Source organism: Sphaerodactylus townsendi, linkage group LG17, assembly GCF_021028975.2.
Source record: "Sphaerodactylus townsendi isolate TG3544 linkage group LG17, MPM_Stown_v2.3, whole genome shotgun sequence".
In the NCBI taxonomy this organism is placed as follows: domain Eukaryota; kingdom Metazoa; phylum Chordata; class Lepidosauria; order Squamata; family Sphaerodactylidae; genus Sphaerodactylus; species Sphaerodactylus townsendi.
Genome location: NC_059441.1, coordinates 18850637 through 18876322, shown reverse-complemented (window position 1 = coordinate 18876322; position 25686 = coordinate 18850637). Strand labels below are relative to the sequence as shown.

Here is a 25686-nt window from a genome sequence, read left to right as displayed (position 1 = left end):
GAGGACATCTTTTCAACGTAACGCTTGTCATATGAGATCAGGACTTCAACTCCCAAACTTACACTTTGCCATGCTAGCTGGCTGGGCATCCTTGGGCCAATTACACCCAGTCACTCTAAACTACATCACAAAATTGTTTCAAGGACAACATGAGGAAGAACAGAACTGTATGTGAGCTTCTCTGAGGAAAGGAGGATACAGAAACTCAGATGGACATCACTGTCCTAAGGAGACAGATTCCACAATATGATAACATAATTGTGGGCAAATTTAGACAAGAGAGGGTCACCTAACTGAATGGGCAATGTTTTCTCTCTCTCTCTCTCTCTCTCTCTCTCTCTCACACACACACACACACACACACACACACACACACACACACACACACACACACAAGCTCTGCCAAAATTTGGGTTTTTAACAGCTAGAAAAATAATTGGTACCTTGGGTCAATTCTAATGAGATGTTGGACAGTCTAGTGATGGAATGTCATAATTTCTTGCATACCCAAAGACACAAGAAGTTTGTGTCCCCAACAGAACTTCCAATTTCAGAAACTACATGACCGGGGTGAATGAATGAACCTTCTCGTTCAATCACTTCTATACAGATTTGAGGCTTGTATATTTCACTTTTATTTACAGTGGGCTACTACCCATTCTGAACGGCTGCCAATGCATTCCCCAGTGTTGTGGTGAGGAATGGGATTCTGGGACACATTGTGTTGTATGTTTCCACAGCGGGCCATACACTTCCTAGATTTACCTTTTGCCAAGATTAACAAGGTCTCTTTCGCGTCGCTTTCTTAGCCATTATATCTCTGTTCCATGTTTAATGTAATGTATCTGTGGGCTTCTGGCGCATGCACAACAGATCTAATTATATGAAACAAGGCCTGTTACTTTCCAGATGCCCTGCTTCTTCCACTAAACACCCTCTCTGCAATTTTCCTCTTTTAGAGATTCTATTTCAAAAATCTAAATAAACCAGAAATGCAAAACAGCAATGTTCATCCCTGCATTCATCAACTGCATTCACAAATATTTCAGTTACGGAAAATTTACTGTTGCCAAATTTGTTATTGCCAAAGTTCTACATGAAGAGAACATAAGAATTCACCTGGAAGAATCAAACCATCGCATATGGCAGGCAAACAGCAGGCAGACTTCTGAGCAGGGGTTTTGTTTCCCCAGCGAGAAACCTTATTATCACACACTGTTGACTAGAGACCCCACACATCCCCTTCTGTCCTTTCGGATACTTCGCTCTGTGGATACCTGGAGCTCTGGGCCTTGTCTCTTCTGGGCTGTGTGAGGAGTTCTGTCCTCTGTTTTAATAATGGATCCAAATGAGAGACAGAAGAAAGACATGCCAAGGAGAGAACCATGAGCTTACAACAGCTGAGAACAGAGGATGGAATTGGACAATAGTGATTTCAGCTCAAGTGTGTTTCAGCTGTTTCACTCTCTGCTGTTGTGGATCTAGGCTGTCTTTGATGTGTTGCTGAATGTCTACTGATTTTTCAACTTGCTCCTTTCAGTCTGAGCATATGCTCAGACTGAAAGGAGCAAGTTGAAAAATCAGTAGACATTCAGCAACACATTAAAGACAGCCTAGATCCTTGGTGGCGAACCTTTGGCACTCCAGATGTTATGGACTACAATTCCCATCAGCCCCTTCCAGCATGGCCAATTGGCCATGCTGGAAGGGGCTGATGGGAATTGTAGTCCATAACATCTGGAGTGCCAAAGGTTCGCCACCACTGGCCTAGATCCACAACAGCAGAAAGTGAAATATATATATAGAGAGAGCTTCCTGATGACCACATACACACACACACCCACACCATATATACTCAGAGTTGCAAAGCTGTGCAACCCCAGACAAACTGTGCAACCCCTTTGAAGTAGACAGGAGAAATATCGTTTCCATAAGATATACTTCTACTTCCCAGCAAGAAGTCTTACTATCTTACATTGTGGGCCAGAGAAGTTGGCTTGCATAGAAATGCTTGCATAGCCCGAAGACTGAACATAACACCGTGCTGAAATATTTTCCTGTCCCAGGTGCCTACTCACAGAAGCATCCAAAGGCTGCCCCCCCCCCAACCGTCTTAAGTGGAAAAATCACAGGGTACCCCCACCCACTAATTAACATAGCGCATAACCCACTCAAAGGGGGAGGTACATAGAAGTAATGCACCGCCTTTGAAATGCAGAGCGTCCCATATTCAATCTCTGCCATCACTTCAAAGGGGGTTGCACTGTTCATCTGGTACCCAAGGCAGCTGCTGCCAATAGACGGGCAACTCTGAATATATATATACACACACACAATATATGTGTGTGTATGTATATATAAAACATATATATTATATTAGAGAGAGAATGTGTGTGTGTATGTATGCATACACACACAAACACATACATATATAGGTGTTTTATATATATGTATAACACCTGTGTGTGTGTATGAATATATATATAATATGGGTATTTGTGTGTGTGTTATATATGTATAAAAATATAATATTTTCCATACATATATATAACACACACAGATATATATATATGGGGGGGGGACCACAGATAGCACAGGCTCCTAGCACACAAGATTGGCAGGTTCTCGATATTTGTAGGTCATGTCAGAAAAAGGCCATACTGCACCAGACATTACATAATGGTCTGCTTTAGGAACACAAGAACACACAGTTCATAAGAACTTCCTGAAGAAAAAGATGAAAGTCAAGGAGAAACATCATTTTCATAATCAGCAGACAAACCTGGTCGTCGTAGCGGTAGGTCAGAAACTGTTCTCCTGTGGTGTCTTCCAAGAAACTTCCTTGCGGAGAAAGTGCAAACTCAGGCAAGAAGTAGGCACCTTGGGATTGCTCTGCTGTGGTCTGTGAAAGATTAAATGAGATCACGTTACAGCTACTGGGGAGAGAAAGAAAGGGTAGTCCATAGACTTCCAAAACCAAAACGTCTGGCCCACTGACACAGCTTTCCGTTTGCATACATTGCAAAATCTATGCATAGCTGTAGAGATGTAAGGTGCAGAGATGTAGTCCTGATCGTAAATGAGGTGGAAAATATGCCTACTCACACAACGTGGCAATTGTGTGCTTTCTTCCCCTTAACGTGGTTGGGTCACTAAAATCATAATGGCTACACAGGGATCCAGAGAAGAGACAAACACAGGGGAAAAACAGTTCAGACTCCATTGTTCATTTGTGCGAATATCATCCAAGGCAAAGGAAACTGTCATGGTAAGATATTCTTACATGGTTTCCCTGAGCACAGTCCTCTTGATGTAAACACTGTGCTAGGCACTCCTGTTTTATTATTTATTTATTTATTGAAATCCCCCCCCCCCCCAATATCCTCAAAGGGCTCAGGGCGGCAATATTCAACAACATAAACCTCAATTAAAACAGCAATAAAATCCTAAAACATTATAAAAACAGTACTACAATATAACACCAGCTTTAAACAGACAAGGTGGCGACTTAGCTCCTTATTTGGGCAGTGACTCCCTCTGATGTCATTGCCCAAATAAGGAGCTCCCTCCACCTTCCAACTGGGTTTGAGGAAGCCCAGGCAACCAGGAGGTGGAGGGAGCTCCTTATTTGGGCAATGACATCAGGGGGAGTCGCTGCCCAAATAAGGAGCTCCCTCTGGTTTGAGGAAGCCCAGCCAGCCAGGGTTCCCCTTCACCCGCCAAGGAGGGCAGCAACAAGCAGCTTATGCAGCGGCAGGGAGGTCCTCCCGGCCACGCCCCCAGCCTCGGCAGAGGCCTGAAGAGCCGGCTGGTAAGCAGGACTCGTGTATAAGCCGAGGGGGCATTTTTCAGCCTTAAAACAGGGCTGAAAAACTTGGCTTACACGCCAGGATATACGGGATCTCATCCAGGAGCACATGTGGTAAAGCACACCCTCTCTACACAAGTCCATGGCTTTCTTTTGCTTATGTTCTTAAGTTAGCAGTACTAAGGGAAATGTCAGAACTGAGCTTGCCAGTAACCAAATGGCAGGTAGGCAGAGGGAGGCGGTTTGCCATCCTTTAATGTGGGGCGAAAGTCCGACGTCTTCCCCTTGGCTAAGGTGACCAGATTGTCACCTTTTAAAACTGGAACAAGGGTGTGCGCGCGTGTGTGCGTGGCCGCAGGAGTTCACTGCCTTTTGGGGCGCTCCCCGGTTTTCCACCCTGTGACAGGGCAGGAAACCGGGGAGCGCCCCAAAAGGCAGCGTGCTCCTGCGGCCGCGTGTGTGGAAGGCTGCCGCACTGCCTTCTGGGGTGTGTCCCCGTTTCACTCTGTGACAGGGCGTGGAAAAGGGAGCACCCCAGAAGTTTCAAAATCGGGACAGGTAAAAAACCCTGCGGGACGTGGGACAGATTGGTTTAAGGCAGGACTGTCCCGCCAAAAGCGGGACATCTGGTCACCTTACCCTTGGAGCCCCAGGACATCCTGGACACAGATCTTATCAAAGGAAGGTGTGAACTGTTTCCAGGCTTCCAATGCTTTGTAGTAAATGCTTTGTTATTTGTACAGGGGAGTAGGAGCGTTTGACTTTGTGGGAGAGGGTAACAGAATATAAGTAGGGGTTTGCATGGGAATCGTCATATTCCTCTTTCTAAGATGTTATCTACGTTCTTCTGAAATAAAGGCTTTAGAACAAAATCTACAGTTTCCGTTGTTTCCAGATCCGAGGTCTGACAGGAAAGGCCTACTTTCCAACTTGTGTGTGTGTGTGTGCGTGTGTGTGTGTGTGCGCGCACTGTCAAATCACAGCTGACTTATGGTGACCTGTTGGGTTTTTGAGGCAAGAGACATGAGGAAGTGGTTTGTCATTGCCTGCCTCCGCATCATGCTCCTGGTAGCCCTTGGAGGTCACCCATCCACTTCTCTCTGCCCATAATGGCTGAGCGCATGTGTGGCATGCACCAATCTTGAGTCCAATTCCAAACATCTACAATTAAGAGCATCTGGAGCAGTGAGGCTGGAAAAGACCCACCAGTGATGGCACCCATCATAGTAGGGTCCAATTCCAGACAGCCAGTGTGATGTGGTGGTTAAGAGAGTTGGACTCTAATCTGGAGAACTGGGTTTGATTCCCCACTCCTCCACCTGAGTGGCAGCGGCTTATCTGGTGAACCAGATGTGTTTCTGCACTCCTACATTCCTGCTGGGTGACCTTGGGCTAGTCACAGTTCTTTCCGAACTCTCTCAGCCCCACCTACCTCACAAGGTGCCTGTGGTGGGGAGAGGAAAGGAAGGAGTTTGTAAGCCGCTTGGAGACTCCTTACAGGAGAGAAAGGCGGGATGTGAATCCAAGCCCCTTTTCTTCTTCTAACGGGTAATGCGGCTAGACCAGGGGTAGGGAACCTGCGGCTCTCCAGATGTTCAGGAACTACAATTCCCACCAGCCCCTTTCAGCATGGCCAATTGGCCATGCTGAAAGGGGCTGATGGGAATTGTAGTTCCTGAACATCTGGAGAGCCGCAGGTTCCCTACCCCTGGGCTAGACAGATCACTGATCTCTCTTGGTTTAAGACAGCTTCTCTTTTGACTTTAATACCCACATTAACAAACGGAAATCAAACAAGGCAAGTTACTGTCACATCCTTACGTGCTTTTCCTTACTCGGTGATTAAACAATGGCGCCACTGTCTGCAGATAGAGGAAGCCACTCCACAACTAAGCCGGTGCAATCTCCACGAGAGATTTATGAACACACTCCAGATGATTATGAAGCAAACAAAAATTTGGAAAGGGGAGGAACAAGGACAAACTGAAAACTTTTAGGACACAGTTTTGGTCCTCTCCTTTTCAAGCCCAACCTAATCCTGGGGGAGGAACATTCTGAACAAAGGCGTTTGAGAAAAACGAAGGGTTCGTCCTTTGCTCAACGGGGGCAGCGCAGCCAGGAGACTCAGCCCTTCAGTGGATTTGCTTCCTCCACCCACAGAGTTCTGCTTGGCTGCACGGCTCGCCAACCCCAAATGACCCAGGAGCTTTACATAAGAACCCAGCTGCAGGCTTGAAGCTGCCCGTTCCATTCAGCCGCAGCTCTTTGCTCGAGTAAAAACTTGAAACTTCCTTGTTTATTGCCTTGAGATCATGCCCTGGTCTGCGTACCTTATTCTTGTGTGCCTCCTCCAAGTGCAGCGCTTAGCTCTCCAGCAGCACAGATTCTGACCTGCTGGATTCTGGTCCATTGTCATGAAATGGTACAGACAACATAAGAACCCACAGAGGGTTTGGTGGCTAAGGCCCCTTCCGCACATGCAGAACAATGCACTTTCAATCCACTTCCACAATTGTTTGCAAGGGATTTTGCTATTCCGCACAGTAAAATCCAGCTGTAAAGTGCATTGAAAGTGGATTGAAAGTGCATTATTCTGCATGTGTGAAAGGGGCATGAATCCTGTCTTCATCCACATCTGAGATCCAGTTCTGGACATATTTATTTATTTATTAAATTTATAGGCCGCCTCATCCCCGAAGGGCTCGAGGCGGCTCACAACATGGCTGTTTCCAACAGCAGATTGATACAACATAAAAGTTAACCCATTAAAGCTCAGCAGCAATTAATAACAATAAATAAATTAAAACAACAAGATTGTGTAGAACACATATACACAGGCGCCCGATCTAAAGGCCAAAGAAAAAAGAAAAAAGAAGGAGGAAGGGGAGGAGATAGACAAGGCCCAAGGTGGAATTAGGGCCCAACCAAAGTGGTTCCGACAGGCAGCTTTGATTTCAGTTTCAACGGGGGGCGGTGGAACTGCGGCCGGCCCCTCAAAAAGCCCAGTGGAATAGTTCTGTCTTACAGGCCCTGCGGAACTCACCAAGGTCCCACAGGGCCCGGACAGCTGGAGGTAGAGCATTCCACCACATACACGGTGAACTGCATCGGCAATCTTCCCACTGTCTTAAGTTGACTGCAGGGTGTTAGAATAATGCAGTTCCAATATTATTAAAATTTTTGCTATCTTGCTATTCCGCACAGTAAAATCCAGCTGCAAAGTGCATTGAAAGTAGACTGAAAGTGCATTATTCTGCATGTGCGGAAGGGGCCAAAGATCTCGATGAAATCAAGGCAATCATCTTGATTTTCCCACGCGTTTCTATATTTGGATGCGCCATGCAGCCAATATTTAGATCTTTTTGTAGCCATGAACAATTTTATGCGTAGAACCATGACTGTACCTGACATACCCATAGCAGACACAAGAAAAATGAAAGATTCTGACAAGGAACGCTATTGCTCACACAGGAAGAAGAACGATGTTCTTCATTCTGCCTACTATTTAAGAATATCATCTTAAAAGAGAAGAACGTAAGCTGTTTTAGAACAAGAGCCAGTGTGTGGTGTAGTGGTTAAGAGCAGGTGGACTCTTATCTGGTGAACTGGGATTGTTTCTCCACTCCTCCCAAAGAAGCCTGCTGGGTGACCTTGGATATTCAAGTTCTCTCAGAACTCTCTCAGCCTCACCTGCCTCACAAGGGGTCTGTTGTGGGGAGAGGAAGGGAAGGAATTTGTAAGCCCCTTTGAGACAACTCAAGGTCAAGAAAATAGGGTATAAAAACCTCTTCTTAATTCCCTTTGGGGAGAAAGGCGGAATAAAAATGAAGTAAATGGATCTGTTTTAATGCCAGAGGAATCCAAATCCGGAGGCTGGACCTGGTTTCCCATAGAATTGCACAGAAAATCCAACAGATGAATGCCCTTAAACAGCATTTGAACTACATTCAATTGTGAGCTGGTATCCAGGATGTTCATATGGGTAGTATAGGCTGTTACTGCTCACCTTTTACTCTGCTAGCTGGTGAGAAGGCAGCAAAGGGCAAGTAGAATTTCTAAGTGTACTAAGTAACATTTCATCTTTTTAGGACCCTTTACCCCAGCGGTGGTGAACCTTTGGCACTCCAGATGTTATCGACAACAATTCCCAACAGCCCCTGCCAGCATGGCCAATTGGCCATGCTGGCAGGGGCTGATGGGAATTGTAGTCCATAACATCTGGAGTGCCAAAGGTTTGCCACCATGGCTTTACCCTGACCTGAATGGCCCAGGGAAGATCAATCTCACCAGATCTCAGACGTTAAGCAGGATCGATCCAAGAGAAAAGCAGCACACAATGAATACTTTTAGTCTTAAACTATTATTGCCGATTCAGCCAACAAAATCAACGTGACGCTTTTAGGTACGTTTCAAACCGTTGCCATAAAGTGACCCAAAAGACCACAACGCGCCTCCGTTCTGTTTTTCAGGTTGACCTGGGTCATCATGGTTATACACTTATATACATAAATAACTGGAGAAAATGTCTTTTACTCTGAAATGTAAGAGTCGAAGCAACAGCTTTAAGACTTGCCCTGAGAAAAAGAAAAGGTTAAGAAGATGGAAAGTCAACTCAAAAGAAATTATTAGAGCAGAACTCTCTAGATACTTGAATGTGTCTGAAGATTTGCCAATTAGCTTGGAGGTGAATTTGGGCATTCCTGGAAGAAATACAGAACATTTTCTGGGCTAAGCTTGTGATATCCCTCCAAAGCGTTAAGCATTTTAGAGTATTAAAATAAGAATTAACAACAGCACATAGCACCCTCAGCTCTTTTGGAGATGGGCAGTATACAGAGGTAATAAACATTTCACCTGTCCATGCGACGTTAGCAGCTCTGTTCTGAACTAGTGAGGCACATGGGCTCAGAGGGTTGGACGGGACAGACACTGGTTCAAATCCACGCTCAGAGTTGGTTCATTGGGTCACCTTGGCTGAGACACATTCTCTGGGCGTTACTGACCTCACCAAGACGCTGTGAGAATGAAACAGGAAAATCCACACACATATTGCTTTTTCGCTCCTTGGAGGAAGGGCGGAACGTAAACGAGGATGATAACAAAGCCGCCACGCCAACTCAACTATGGGTGAAGCAGCCATCTGGACACAGTCAGAAGTCCACGACAGAATTTGGGAAACTGTTATAGTATAAAATAATTAGCACATGGCGCTTTTCCCAGAAAAGCTGTTTAGATGTAGCCCCGGGTCCTCAAAGGATCCATCTGTTTTGCCTAGTTCTTACTTTGGTTTGTTGCAGCAGAGGGGCGCCAGACAACTTGCCCAAAGCCAACCGGTTCAGGCAGAACTGGACTTGAACCAGACTTGGCTCCAACCACGTTTGTTCTAACCAGAAAAACCACAGAAGCAGCGCTGGTATGTAGCACTTCAGGAACAAATGCAATTCAAGACAACTGCACTTTCATTCGTGGGAGGGGGAGCAGACAAAGGGGAAACAGAACAGAAGGAAAGGCTGGATTTACTACTGCGATTTGCCACGCCAACTAAGAAATAGGAACGATGGTGCTACAGCAGGGTTTAGTCCTTGCCAAAAACCATGTGTTTGATACAGGACAAACCAAAAGAACAGGAAGAAGAAGAGATTGGATTTATACCCCACCTTCTTCTCCTGTAAGGAGACTCAAGGTGGCTTACAAGCTCCTTTCCCTTCCTTTCCCCACAACAGACACCTTGTGAGCAGGACGTGGTTTAGATTTTTTAGGGGGGGTTCGGGGGTAGGGCCACAGCCCCCCTTCCCCAGGGGGTGTGGCCATGCCTCCCCAAACCCCGCCCCCGGTTTCAGTGCTTATAAAAGCAGGTCTCTGAGGCCAGGCAGGCATAGCTAGGGAAAATGGAGCCCGGTGCAAAATCTGAGTTTTGCGGGGGGGCGGGCATGGGTAGCTGCTGCAATGCTGGAATTCAACCCCAAACAGCATCGCTTTCAATGGTGTTTAGACTAGGGAGCCCAGATTCTCCTTTTAAATCCACCTTAAAGGGAGAATCTGGAATCTGAAAGTGATGCTGTTTATCAGTGGATTCACCCCATCCTAAGAAACAGCATCACTTTCAATGTTTTAAACTGGGGACCTCAGATTCTCCCTTTAAATCCATGCTGAAGGGGTGGATTTAAAGGAGAATCTGAGGGGAAATTGGTGCCTGCTGTCAGGGGTGCAATTGCTAAGCTAGCAGCACCAAACTTTCAGGGTATCTTTGGGAGACTCTCTTGATGATACCACTCAGGTTTGGTGAAGTTTGGTTCAGGAGGTCCAAAGTCATGGACCCTCAAAACTGTAGCCCCCATCTTCTATTAGCTCCTATTGAAAACAATGGGGGAAGGGGGCACCCCCCTTGGGAGTCCATAACTTTGGATCCACTAAACCAAATCCTCCCACCGAAACCTAGGTGAGTATCATCAGGACTTGAGATCAGTTGTAATTTCAGGCACCACCTGGAGGTTGGCAACCCTGTGGCCCCACCACCTTCTGGCTCATTCTTCTCCACGAGTAGATATTCTCCAGCTTAGAGTCCGCCGCTCTAAACCACTACACCGTGCTGACTCAGCGTGTCCTGCAAAAGAAACCTGTGGGGGCATGCCATGGACCACACCTAACTACTTTTCGAGCAAACAGAATCCAGGTGAGTTATTGCCCGGGGGATCTAGACCGTGCTTGAATTTCCTGCTTAAATCCACGGGATGTGTGTCACTGTTGATCAGATGGCATGTGCGGAGGCTACGGTTCAGGAAACAGGTCAGCTCTGCCAAGGCTGGTATTGGCATACCCTGAGGTGGGGCAGCTGCCAGGGCCCAGGGCTTCTAGCAGTGCCCGTGCGCTGTTGGCTCCCCAGTCACTTTTTTCCTAGCACACCATCATATTCCCAGAGACACTCATTGCCCAGGGTGTCTGGGAAAAGAGATAGTGTGTTTTCTGGGAGCAGCTCTCTGGCTGACTGGCCTACTGCAAGAGAACAGGGTCCGCTTGTTTCTCAATCCACTTTTAGTTGAACATATAAATAGGCTGACCAGACGTCCCGCTTTTGGCGGGACAGTCCTGCCTTAAAACAATTTGCCCCGCATCCCGCGGGTTTTTTCAAGTGCCCCGATTTTTGGAAGGCTGCCGCACTGCCTTCTGGGGCGCAAGGCAGTGCAGCAGCCTCCCGCGTGCGTGGCCGCAGGAGCACGGCCTTCGAGAGCGCCCCAGAAAGCAGTGCGCTCCTGCGGCTGCGTGTGCACGGCCGCCCGCCTACCCGCCCGTCCCGGTTCACAAAGGTGACCATCTGGTCACCTTACATATAAAGCTACTGGCTACTGAATTGGACCTCTGATTCATTTAGGTTAGTATTGCCTACTCAAAGCTGCTCGTCAGGGTCTCAGTCCGAGAAAGGCCTTCCACATCTCCTCCTAACTGGTCCTTTTAACAAGATGTCGGGGATTGAGCCACGGCCCCACAAAACATAAACCTACCACATACTGAATCTGATCCTCAGTCCATCAAGGACAGTATTGCCTACTCAGCTGCACTCCAGGGTCTCAGTTAGAAGTCTTTCCCATCACCTCCCACTTGGTCCTTTTAACTGGAGATGGCCAGGATTGAACCTGGGACCTTCTGCATGCCAACAGGATGCTCTCCCAGTCCCACTGGGCCATAATTCCCCCCCCACACACACACACACAAGAGTTGGGAATGGTGCGGCCCGTCAGGGTTCTTTATGCTTATATTGCCCTCCCTCTAGTCCGTGGTGGCGAGCCTTTGGCACTCCAGATGTTGTGGACTACAATTCCCATCAGCCCTGGCAGGGGCTGATGGGAATTGTAGTCCATAACATCTGGAGTGCCAAAGGTTCGCCACCACAGATCTAGGGAAAATGTAGCCTGGTGCAAAATCTGAGTCCCCCACCCCCGTACAGGCGGTCGCCCTCCCCCACCACGACCAAACAACTTTTTTTGCACCAGGTCTTGAAGTCAGTGTATGGACCCAGGGGGAAGGAGGAGGGGATGTAGGGGGCAATTTTCCACCCCCCAAGTGACTAAATGGCCACATCCTGGGGACATTTGACCCCATATGTCCCCCTGGGCAGTACGCCCTGTAGGTCAGCAAATGGCAATCCTACTGAGAATGTTTGCGTACACGAGTGTATTTCTCCCTCACATGAAAGAAACATTAGGTGATTCCTTTATGTGTGGTGATTAACCATTTTTAAAAGTTAAAAAATCTGATCACAAGGTAACATGTCTAAGGGATAATGAGAGTAGAGAGAAAAGCAATACAGAAACAACTGGTGAAAGAAACAAACATTGATTTTTCATAATGGAATCAGGGGGCAAAAAGAAGAAGAGTTGGATTTATATCCCCCCCCCTCTCTCCTGTAAGGGGCTTACAAACTCCTTGCCCTTCCCCCCTCACAACAAACACCCTGTGAGGTAGGTGGGGCTCAGAGAGCTCAGCCCCAGAAACTCAGAAACCCCAGGGAATCAGAAACAAGGTAAAAATGAGACACTTTCAAGAGTCAGTTTCTCACTGGCTTGCAAATACATGTTTGTCAGATTACTATGCAGTGCAAGCCCAGTCACATGCCATAGAGTCTGCGTCTTGATGGATTCTTCACACTGAAATGTCCAAAAGAATAACCGTGTAGTATGCTTCCTGCCGAAGGGGACAAATGGCCCTGCTGAACAGACGTCAGTTTACTTTTATGTTTTCAAGAATTCTAGCATTTGGTTGCTGAGAGACATCATAGTTTGCATTTTGAGAGACATCATAGCTTGCATTTTGTCAGTGCACCGAAAAACCAGCAGCAGACAGGTAGAGGGAGCCAGGACAGGTGAGTGATTTTGAAGAGCAGCTAGATAACAGGATGCCATCAGTACAAGCCCCTCTTCCAACATCATGTCTTTCATGAGCCCTTAATTGCTTCTCCTTGGCCATCCCAGCTCAGGATCAAACAAAAGAATGCTCCGGCTTAAGCTATGGACAAACTCAGCTTCTCATTTCAACTGGGCCCTCAGCTTCTACATATGACGTGAGATATAACTGTAGAACTTCATAGCTGAGGGTCCCTTTGCCTTTGTTGTACGGTCAGTTCAAACAAGGTGTTGGTCTTGTGAAATGACATCTTCTTCTCTGCCCTCGACCATCCCATCATACTCTATGCTATTGGGGGTGGGGGGAAAATAGAGGCTTAACCTCAAAGATTCTTGAGATAGCACAAACAAGATATTGTGTACATGCTCATTTTTATATTTAAAGTATTAAAGGCACAAAGGCCTCTCCCGCACATGCAGAATAATGCACTTTCAATCCACTTTCAATGCACATTGGAGCTGGAATTTACTGTGCGGAATAGCACAATACACTTGCAAACAATGGTGAAGGTGGATTGAAAGTGCATTATTCTGCATGTGCTGAAGGGGCCTTAGTCAAGTAGCAAGACAATGCATAAAGACGCAGCCCATCTACTCTTTTGGGGACCTGGCTTCACAATAGCACAACTTCAAACCAGCCAAAATGGCACACTCATAATTGCCGCATCTCAATTTGGTTGACATGAGCGGGAGGCAGAACGGGGCTCCCAAGACTTCTAATAGCAATTAAGCCTTATAAACAGAGACCTGAACGGCAGCTGAATTGAATTCCTGAAGCCACTCAGTTTTAAGCAGTTCTGGTGGTTTCAATGGGCCTTTTCTAGATGAGAATCGCAGCTTCACAATCGCAGCCTTAATCCTACGAAGGACCAATGACTAATGAGTAAGTGGATATGCCCATTTAAGCAGCTCACGGATTTAAGTCAAAGACACTTGAACCCTGTTCAGAACCCAAAAGGTTGGCTTCCTCGAGGCATTTAGAATGAAGACCCTTCATTCGCATTGCTCAATCCACATCGAAACACAAATACATTTCAATCAATCTATTCAACGCCGTGAATACACTGAAGCCCTTTTCAGATATTCTAATGATGGATAATGAAGGCACTGACTTGGGGAGGGGGGGGGGCAAGATCATGACAGCAAACTCTGTCCCACCCTGGCACATTAATTGGAACGCACAGACACAGGAAAGCTCTATTCGGGTTAGGGTTGTCATTGCGGGCTCTGCAAACGCCAGAAGATTTTGAGAGGGGTGTCTTGGGAAGGTGGAATTTGGGGAGGAAGTGGCATCACTTTCTGGCAAAGTAGATGTACACTCAGTTCAAATAATCTTAATGATAACGTTTTTATGGGCAGGGAAACTGCGGTAAAGATCAGAGACACAGGGAAATTCCTAAAGCCATTTTCCAACCATTTTTTCCTCCGACTTCTCAGGGCTTTTTTAAAGAGTTGGATTTATATCCCCCCCTTCTCTCCTGTAAGGAGACTCAAAGGGGCTTACCATCTCCTTTCCCTTCCCCCCCCCCCCACAACAAACACCCTGTGAGGTGGGTGGGGCTGAGAGAGCTCCAAAGTCACCCAGCTGGCATGCATTGGAGTGCACAAGCTAATCTAGTTCACCAGATAAGCCTCCACAGCTCAATTCAATAAGCCTTTATTGGCATATACACGATAGTATAAAAATACAGTTCCAGTTAAAAAGTGAATAGCAACAAACTTCGCGTTTGTCATACATTCAGTTTACAAACTTCTGACAAAAACTTTGCCACTATAAGACAACAATGAAAATCCTGACAATTTAAAAGCATAGCTACTTTATCTGATTCAGTATAATCAATCATAGAGTCTATAACTTGGGATAACAAACTGGATCGGAGTTCTTGGCATAATAAGCAGTTCAGGAGAATGTGTGGGATGGAATCCAGCTGTCTTATGCTACAGGGACAAAACCTCTTATCGCTTGGAAGACCTTTAAGTCTTCCTCTATGTAGCGGAGATGGCATGATGTTAAATCTAGCCAGCATATATTAAATCTAGCCAGCAAGAGGCAGAGCAGGGAATCAAACCCAGTTCTCCAGATTAGAGTGCACCTGCTCTTAACCACTACACAACGCTGGCTCTCAGATGGTGCCTCCACAAACAGAGGCAAGTTCAATAACGTTTTCCAGTTAATGTTTGGAGTTCAAGGGCAGAGACAGTGGGGGAAACCCTCACTTCAACCTCACACGGATATTGTATTATAATAGAACTAAACCACTCAACTGTAACTGGATTTTTTTGTCTGCATAGGAAAACGGCTGCTATAACATATCAATTGCACCAGAAATGTATCAATGCTTGTTTGGAGGTTCTAGCAGGGGAGCGCAGCTATCGTATACCCTTGACCGAAGAACGGTACACTCCTTCTATCTGGGATGGTCGTCCTCTTCCACCGAGCGCGCAGCTTCGGGAGGGACGCACATGGAGCGGTGAGGGAGGTAGGGGACACCCGCCTAGCCAGCCAGATCAGCCGAATCAACCCTGGCGATCAATGGGGTGACAGATGTCGCAGCCAGATCGCCCTCACATCCGATGTGAGGGCGATCTGGATGTATCAATGCAATGTCATCTTCTAGCTGAGAACCAGGGATCAAACTCTGATTCATCCCCAGTTGACATTCACACTGGGTGTTCAAAGACATAAGTTTACCAAACTGCATATGGGACTTGAGGAACATCGTAAGAGCAGTCTGCAGTGGGTTGGCAAAATTGCCAGTTTAGTCTAGATCCAGTCCTGTATGTCCAGTCCAGTCGCATATGCTAAGGGTGAGAGGTGGGATCCAGCAGGTTCTCACAGGTTCCCGAGAGTAGGTTACTAATTATTTGTGTGTGCCAAGAGGGGGTTACTAATTGGTGATTTTGCCACGTGATTTTTGCCTTAGTTACGCCCCTCCTCTCAGCAGTAGCGCACAGAACTTGACGCAGTCTAGCAGGAGGTGCACCGGCGTGCGTGGCAGCCTGCGCCTGCGTGCATTCATTTCCCGCCCAAGGGCCGGCGCAGTGACTGCGTCCTTGCCACAGCCCAGGAATGCCCCGCCCCTCGAATGCCCACCCACGCCCCCGTCGTGCCCCGCCCAGCCCCATTGGCGCTACGCCACAGTTTGAATCCCACCACATGGGAACCTGTTACTAAAATTTTTGGATCCCACCACTGCTAAGGGTGTTTCTGTAGTTCCAATGTGCCCTCGTTCCAATTGCCATCCTAGCCAAAGATGAATCCACCATGTAGGTTTTGGTAACATCCCCTCAAGATCTCCCCGGTTGGTTCTCTTACACCACTCTATAGAAGGGAGCAAGTTAATCCACTAGCAAGAGACAAGTAGACAGTCCAGATCATTAGGTTTTTGAAAATATGGAATTGTCATTTTGCCTAAGCTCACATAAAAGCCAGTTCACCCTCCCCTCACCTCTGAAATTCTCCTGATTAAATATAAACACATTTTCTTTGGCAAGAATGTGAGCTTCGGGCTGCAGATCAAATAAATCTGAATTCTAGTGGGGGGAGGTTGTTCCCTGTGCTTTAAAAGAAAATTATCCTGGTGATTAAGCTTTTTGGATACTTATCAGCAACTAATTGTGCTCTCCCAATACACATTGGCTTAGATGGTTAAAAATCAACGTTAAACGCTATGGGACGATGCTCAGCCAAAGTAATGTTTAGTTATTGCAGTGTACCTAAACCTCACCTCTCATCCACATTTCCAAAAGAAACACACAATCCAACATTTACTTCCTCCGCCTAAGCTCCTTCCCACAAACACGGGGTTAGGTGGAGTCAGGCTTCTTATTTACAAGGCCGAAGTATAACATTTCTATTTATTTCCTTTTCAGCCAACATTTTGTTTCCAAACTGGCCTTCAGATGGAATTTTGAGATTAGGTTTCAAATACAAGTTAAAAGGGAAGCCGAATACAAGATGTTCCTCAAGGAAGTATTCCTCAGCTGAGATACATAAATGCATGGCCTTCTGTCTAGTGGCCCCCATTATCAGATAGGAGACTTCTTATCTAGAGCAGGATTCGGGCACAGGGTAGGGTTGCTAACCTCCAGGTGGAAGCTGGAGATCTCCCTAGGACTACAACTGACATCCAGGCGGTTCTCTCAATTCCCCTGAAGAAAATGGTCACTTTGGAAGGTGAACTCTATGGCATTAAAATGTTGTTGCTTCTGTTATCCCATGAGTGTTATGTCATGATTATTGGTGCCTTGGTTTATGTAACATTTTGATGATATGATGTTGATGCTTTTGTTATAACCCTATGTTTAAAAGGTTATACTTATTGTAGTTAGAATGTTTCATTGTAATATGTTCGATATTTATTTCATGTTGTTGATAGTATGTTATTTTATGTTTGTTGTCTATTATTATGATTATTGTATTTCTATTGCAGCTGTTGTTCACCACCCTGAGCCCTCTGGGAGGAGGGCGGTATACAATTCTAATACACTAAACTAAACCAAGGTCCATCCCCTCCCCAAATTCCACCCTCCTAAGGTTTCACACACACACACACACCCCCAAAGTGTCCAGGTATTTCCCAACCTGGAGTTGTCAACCCTACTCACCCTATATACCAGTGGTGGCGAACCTATGGCACGGGTGCCAGAGGTGGCACTCAGAGCCCTCTCTGTGGGCACGTGCAAACAGAGTGCCCCCCCTAGTTTTGGGGAAACAGTGTAGGTAACCCTGTTAAGCGCTGTTAAACTCCACTGATTTTCATGGGAAGAACTAAGAAGAAGAAGAAGAAGAAGAGTTTGGATTTATATCCCCCCTTTCTCTCCTGCAGGAGACTCAAAGGGGCTGACAATCTCCTTGCCTTTCCCCCCTCACAACAAACACCCTGTGAGGTAGGTGGGGCCGAGAGAGCTCCGAGAAGCTGTGACTAGCCCAAGGTCACCCAGCTGGCGTGTGTGCGAAGAAGTTACTCCTTTACCTGGGAGTAAGCACAGTTGCTGGCAATGGGGCTTGCTTCTGAGTAAACCCTCCTAGGGTCGTAATTCACCTGTTGGAAGAGTTACACGGTTGCTTCAAAGCAAAGCCACCGACCACCACCAAGGTTACTCCTGAGTAACGCGCGCCTCGGAGCCAACCGTTTTTTCTAAACTAAAACCTCAGTATTCAGGTTAAATTGCTGTGTTGGCACTTTGCGATAAATAAGTGGGCTTTGGGTTGCAGTTTGGGCACTCAGCCTTGAAAAGGTTCGCCATCACTGCTATATACCAAAGCTTCCTGCTATGCAGAAATCTTTGGCTAATGTTCCAACAATGATACTGAAGCATAAATAAGTCAATGGATAAATATTTTGCCTCTAAGATGACCACTCTGGACAATGTTATGGCACTGGAGAGGAAATCCCTCATGTAACATCTGGAAAATGAGAAAGGGAGGGAAAATGCTATTTCATTAACGCATGCTTTCCCTCAAATCTCAGGGAGACACAGACAGAAGTAACCGAAGCTCTCTCAGCACCATGTGTTCAGTTCTTCTACAAACAGAAACTACCTTTATATTATTTTTGTTGTAACCTAATAATTGGCAAATTTCTTCTCATAAATCAGGCCTCCTCAAAATTATTTGAAGCACGTTCTTGCAGAGGTCCATCAATCCAATGCTGAGATGGTTTCTCAATGTCGATGGCATTTCTAGGAAAATGGGCTATTCAAAAGGGACGTATTCTTAAGGGTCCAAACTAAAAAGAAAAATACACAGCATACCTCGGAAAGATTATTACTTCCTCCCGCTCTCATATCTAAGAACTTCCGTGCAGAATTGGGCCCAAAGGTCCAGTTACTCCGTTTCCCAAAAAAAAGGGTGTCCCACGTGTGCCTTAAATGTTAATTTATGAAATTTATTCTTCACTATTCTGTCCAAGAAACACTATGTAAAATAAAAGGCATAAAAATTCACACATTTGGGGGCAGCAGTCATCTTTGTTCCCCAACAATAACGTTTCTTGCAGTACATTGAGGACTAGCTAATTTCTCACACCAAGATTTCATGGGTTCTTTAGAAAAAACAAAGTAAAGCAAAACACACATGGAGCAAGGCAAGAATAATTTGCAAGGCAAATGAAAATCAACTAAAATCTAAAACAGAGATAACAGAGCAGCATTGCGCATCTTCTCCAAGGTGCGGAGATCGGGGGCCAGGGCACCGTTCAACACTGGGATCAGTTTGGCTGAGTCCAGCTTCAGGTCTGCAGCTTAAAGCTCAAGCTAATGAGGCAGAGCTCAGTGTTGCACTAAACTGTCACTCAGCCTGGCTTACCAGCTTTATACTGCCAGCTCCTCCCCCAAGCTCCACCTCCAAAGGTCAGGTGGAGCTTGGGGGTGGAGCCAACAGCATAAAACTGGAGCCAGGTGGAGTGACAGCTCAGGTCAGCTAGAAATACTGAGATACCTCCAGAGGTGGGATCCAGCAGGTTCTCACAGGTTCCCGAGAGTAGGTTACTACTATTTGTGTAATGAAGGGCTTACTAATTGGTGATTTTGCCACGTGATTTTTGTCTTAGTTACGCCCCTCCTCCGCTCCTTAGTAGTAGCGCGCAGAACTTGAAGCAGCCTAGCAGGAGGTGCACTGGCAAGTGGCAGGCTGCGCCTTCGTGCATTTGAGCCTCATTTGCTGATCAAGGACGGGTACAATCACCTGGGGTCCCCGCTACAGCCCTGCCCAGTAATGCGTTCTTCTGCTCCCTGAATGCCTGTCAAAAGTTCTGCTCTTAGCCCTCGGCTTGGCGCTACGCCACTGTTTAAATCCCACCACCATGGGAACCTGTTACTAAATTTTTTGGGTCCCACCACTGGACACCTCCTCTACTTTAGAACAACCAGAAACAGAGACCCTGGAAGAATCCTTCGTCAAGAACCCCTGCTCCTCATTGCCAGTGTCTCCTGACTTGGCTGTACAAATGAGCAACTGAAATGGACAGAGTACAAACTAGTGATTTTCAGATGGGGTTATCAGGCTCCTCTTGGGGGGGGGGGGTTCAGGGTAGGGTTGCCAGACCCATGTTGGGACACACCTTGAAATTTGGGGATTGAGGCGGAGGAAGATAGAGACCTCAGAGAGATACGATGCCATAGAGTCCATCCCCCAAAGTATCCATTTTCTCCAGGGGAACCTGATCTCTGTAATCTCAACATCAGCTATAATTCCGGGGGGACTCCAGATCCCACCTGGAGGCTGGCATTCCTATTCTTACATCCCAGGGTTTGAAGAACACTGTCTCTCTGGGTTTATTTGCAGGGCAAAAAGGGGTTGGGGTACATAAGAAGTGGGGCAGTGGGAGTATCCTTGGAACCACTAATTGATGTTGAGGCCTTCATCTACAGGGAACCTCAAGTGCCTGTGTAATCCCCATGCTCAGAATGGGTTGACCCAGTAAGGGGGAGACTCAAAGCAGCAAGAGGCTGCAGCAGACCTCATGTAGTTGGAGGAGACAAGACTACCAGACTTGGACCTCGACATAAGCCCTTAAACACCCCTTTGCTAAGGTAAATCTCTGCAATATTGTCGAACTACTGGGAAGGTAGTTGTTTATTTTTGCTATGTTGTAAATGTTGGAGTTTATTGTTTCAGGGTTTTTTTTTATGTTTGTAATGGGTGAGAGTTCTCCTGGAAACCTTCACCATGTTGAATCCTGTTCACCAAGCCCTTGGAGTCTTCAGGAGCCAACCCACTTGCAAAGAAGAATTGGACTTGGTAGTATCAGTAGACTGTAAACATAAGGACTTGAAAATGCAACCTGAACAGGACCTTGAAGTGTGATGTTAAATGTTGATGTTATATGTTATATGATAAGAAAGTAAACCATTTTGTTTTTAAAAATTGTTGTTGCAAACTCATTCCAAGTTCTGCCCCACAGGACCCACAAGCTGAGGTTACACCTGTTCTCTCGAACGTTATGCCTTTCCGACATTGGCAGCAGCCATATACTGGAAAAGAACCTTAAAAGGAGAAAAGAATGGAAAATCTCTGATTGAAGACGGCCTTTCCTTCCTTCTCCTTCTCACGCACACATGCATACACGTTCTTCAGTAAAACCACGCTCACTTATGCATCACTCACCATACCTAGCCAGCTTGCTTATAAGGACCACTGAGTGACTTCATAAAAATGCACATGCCTTCCCTCCAAAGGAGAGATAATTCAATCATTTTCCAAACCTGTAGCTTCTTTAATAGGAAAACTTTGTTTTTACACAGGGCTCTGCATCGACGGATCTCAAATTTCCTATGAGAGATGATTATCTTTCTAGCCTTTATTTACAGTGAGTAGACTTAAGAAAGTCTGCTATTTTTTTAAAAGAAGAAATGACTCAGAGTTTCCTTTTAATTTAAATTATTGAATGTTGTGTTACTGCGATTATTTGTATTCAGTTTCATTTGGAGGGTTCCTTCATCTCCCCCTTCGACCTCCCCCCACCAACTTACCTCAACGGTGATCTAATTTGAACCGACATCGTAACATGCTTTTCATATATGAGGGTTTAAAGTTGGCCTCGGGTCCTGAAATTCTCATCCATAAGCTGTGCACACAGACTCCAGAGCTGTTGCTGCCAAACACCTGCTAGAACTAGACAAGGATCCAGGTTTTTAAGAGGATTCCTATTCCATAATAAAAGTGTGGTGGGGAAAGGCAATGTGTGGGGCTTGGGGGAAGCAGCATTGCATTTTAAAAAGGAAGGAAAGTCCAGTCCTTAGGAACTTTGGATTCGACAGCAAAACATACGGAGCTAACACAAATGTCTGAAAGCACCGATTTAATAGAATACCGTAGATTTTATTCTGCAAAGCATATATTTTCCAGAATTCAAAAATAAACGTTTATAGGAACAGCAAATGTTTCTTCTAGATTTCTTCTTAGAGAGCCAGCTTGGTTTTGTGAGCAATGGACTGTAATTTGGAGAACGGGGTTTGATTCCCCACTCCTCCACATGAGACGCGAACTCTTATCTGGTGAACCAAATTTGTTTCCCCACTCCTACACATGTGTGATGGTCTTCCACCTCCAGCCACCAGCTTAAGATGAAAGCTAAGCCAAACCACAGATCCAGTATTACCGTGTTTTCCCGAAAATAAGACAGTGTCTTATATTAATTTTTGCTCCCCAAGATGCGCTATGTCTTATTTTCAGGGGATGTCTTATTTTTCCACTCCACAGCTGCATGCTCTGATATTCTGTTCGACAAGCATGCTTCCAAACAAAAATTTTGCTACGTCTTACTTTCGAGGGATGCTTTATATTTAGCACTTCAGCAAAACCTCTACTACGTCTTATTCTCCGGGGATGTCTTATTTTCAGGGAAACAGGGTAGTGTACACCTGGAAGCAAATATACCATTTTCCTTTCCATTCTCTTTGCAAAAAATGGAAGGTAGTGGAAACAGTTGCCCCATCCAGTTTTAACTCACAAGTCTTACCGTAATTTACTATACAAACAGATTTTGGATCTAACCCTACCTATTGTTTATGAGGTATTGTAAAAACAACTTTTCACAACAACTAATGATTGGGAGGATGCAAGAGGAAGAGCCTCTCCCAATATTTCCATATAAAATTGTTTTCCAGAATAAGCAGGAACAGAATGTTAACAGGAGGCACAAAGTCAACACACCATCTTCTTATCAGCACAGTAAATCAAAAGTCTCTTACACAGGGGGAAAAAACCCACCAGGACAACCAAGGCCTCTTCTGCACATGCAGGATAATGCACTTTCAATCCACTTTCACTACTTTGCAAGTAGATTTTGCTATTCCACACCACTGCAAAGTGCACTGAAAGTGGATTGAAAGTGCATTATTCTGCATGTGCGGAAGTGCCCCCAGTATTAAGTCACTGCCATTATGGATTGGCGTAAGTGCACACACACACACAAAAGAAGGCACATGTACAGTCAACTAAATCCTGAAAGCCAAACCAGCTTTGTTAATAGGTTAAATATATCACCCCATCTCGTTCACGCTTTTTATGCCATTTGGGGGAACACAAGGTTTTTCTTTAAAAATTAGTGTTTTTGTTTTGCAAACTGAGCCTCGAGGTAAAACACGCCATTCATTCTTAATAAGCATCATTCTCCTTTTTTCAAGTGAGTAAGGTACAGGACGTCTCGCTCGCATTCATAAATCGTACATGCAAAAAAAAAATCTTATTAGCACTTGAAAGAGTCCTGCACGTACATAAATCTCCAACGCAGTTACGGTCTACAGACACTAAATAACGTGCCTCGTTAAAATAAATATTCACATTCTTGCCCGGCCAACGTTTTGCTTGTCATAATTATGAAGCTGAGGCAACCACAGACTATTATTTGGACCGATTATGAAGGAGTAGTAAAAACGATGGCAATATTTTATTTTCCTTGTGCTCGATTCTAAGCTCAATAGCCCAATCCCAAACTTAGCTCTGAAAAAAAGTTTTAAGATATTAAGTTGACAGAAGAGGAAGGGGAAAAAACCCCAGGAAAAAAAAATACCTCTTTTATAATTTCCTTTGGTTAAAGATAACATATTGGGTTTAAGTTGGTATAAAATATCAAATGCGTTTTATATACAGAGGATCTATTCATAACACTTTCTACAGGGAACACATGCTGCTAATTATACCATTGAATGCTTAATCCTAATAAAGCTTAAATTTCAGCCCCAACAATACAGCTTGCACAACGCTTGCTATGGTTGAAATAGGACTCCACAACTAAACTTATAGAATTAAAAAAAAAAATCTTTAAGTAGCTAAAATGGATATATTAATTGGACACTAGGGATGTGAAATTAGGTAGCTGGGGTTTACCACGGAGGTTCAAAGCCGATTAAAGGCTGCAGCTTCTGCAACAGTTGCCAAAGCTATTTTTAATTTTAAGGAACAAAACAATGCCCTTTCTCACCCACCCACCCTGCCCCCCGCTTTAAAAAGGGTACTAATTTGGCAGAGTTCTGTTTTGTTAAACTAGGTTGGAATTTCTTCTAGGACAGGGGTAGGGAACCTGCGGCTCTCCAGATGTTCAGGAACTACAATTCCCATCAGCCTCTGTCAGCATGGCCAACTGGCCATGCTGGTAGGGGCTGATGGGAATTGTAGTTCCTGAACATCTGGAGAGCCGCAGGTTCCCTACCCCTATTCTAGGATAAGGTGTCTGCACACTCTCCACAAAAGAATGGGGTAACAAGGAAGGACTCCTCGGGTCTCTACCCCGGAAGAGTTCACCTCTGAAAGACTTATGAACGGGTGCTGACCTACAAGACTCGCATCCTCAGGTTCCAAAAATGTATCTCTTCCATTCCTTCTCCATCAGATAATCAGAGAACAGGTTTAACAAATTCCAGCTGGTAAACACCACGCACTGATAGAGCAGAGCCAATTAACAAGGGTGCTGCCATCACAGAAATCCACACCTCGCCTTGCCTTCCTCATTCCCTGCAACCATCCCAATTAAACAGCAAAATAACAATACTTTTGCTTCATAGCAAACTGGCACAGTTCTTTTGTCACAAAAGGTTTTCCTACATGTGTCAAACTGTAGGCAGGTCTATCAGCTGCTGCAGTTCAAGGAATCAAAGATCCGGTGCGTGGAAGGAAGACATTTTACTGGATACCTCCAGGAGCAGCTAAGCCTTTGTAACCTCAGCTTGTGGGTTCTGTGGGGCAGTACTTGGAAGGAGTTGCAAAGAACCAATTTTTAAACAACAAAATGGTTTACTTTTCTTTACAATTAACACTTGTAAAACATCAACATTTAACGTTACAATTCAAGGTCCTGTTCAGGTTGCATTTCAAGTCCTTCTATTTACAGTCTACTGATATTGCCAAGTCCAATTTCTTCTTTGCAAGTTGGCTGGCTCCTGAAGACTCCAAGGGCTTGATGAACAGGTTGCAACATGATGAAGGTTTCCAGGAGAACTCTCACCCATTACAACCACACAAGAAAACCCTGAAACAATAAACTCCAACATTTACAACATAGCAAAACAACAACTACCTTCCCAGTAGTTCCCAACAATATTGAAATTACCTTAACAAGGTGTTAAGGGCTTATAGAAATCAAGGTCCAAGTCTGGTAGCCTTGCTTCTTCTGCAAAAGAGCTCTTGCAGCCTCTCTGCTGCTCCGAGTCTCCACCCCCTTACTGGGTCAACCCATTCTGGGCCAACCCATTCTGGGCATGGGGGTTACACCTTCACACTACCATGTCATCTCGTTACGTAGTTGTTACATCCAACTTCTACTATAATGAGAAAGGGAGAGTAATTCCTCTTACCCTCCCACTTTTGTAACGGACCCAAGTCATTAACCCACACAACCACTTTTTGTTCTCCTGCAAAGCACACTCCAGCTAGGAGACACCCACCTCATCACACACACAAACCAAATATTGTCCCACAAGAAATCGTACGACCCCTACGGCCTGGCCAGTCATTCCCATCTTGCAACACAATGCAGGTTTAGCTCTCACAGAAATTGATCAAGTACTCATCATTTTCCACCAGAATGGCCTTGTCAGTTTCTCTTAAGGTTTTTTTTTTAATCACTATGGCTCATTCCGCACATGCAGAATAATGCACTTTCAAACTGCTTTCAGTGCTCTTTGAAGCTGTGCGGAATAGCAAAATCCACTTGCAAACAGTTGTGAAAGTGGTTTGAAAACGCATTATTTCGCCAGTGCGGAAGGGGCCTCTGCCTTTTAAAAAGCAATAAAAATCTTACAGCCCAATACAGATTGGGCAGGTGCGCAAGGACGGCAGTGCTCTGGTGTGACCCACCCCCTCCAAAAGGCTTCCCCACAGCATAGGAAGCCTGAAAAGAAAAGAAACCACCTGCAAAAATTTCTCAAATAGGATAACGGAGAAACCCATGAAAAACGTGGCATATCTCCAAGGCTGGCTCCATTGGTGCATGAGGGCTGGGTGGGCATTGGCAGCTGACTATGGTCATCTCCAGTTTG

At 45.4% G+C, this 25686-nt stretch overlaps 1 protein-coding gene across 1 annotated transcript in view; it reads right to left on the bottom strand.

Annotated features, from left to right (window-relative positions):
• Positions 1-25686, bottom strand: part of ADAMTSL3 (ADAMTS like 3) — a 211202-nt gene that overhangs the window by 169440 nt on the left and 16076 nt on the right. The window contains exon 3 of the mRNA XM_048481642.1: positions 2783-2902. Within this exon, the coding sequence (XP_048337599.1) occupies positions 2783-2902 (120 nt within the window). The remainder of the gene's footprint in view (positions 1-2782; positions 2903-25686) is intronic.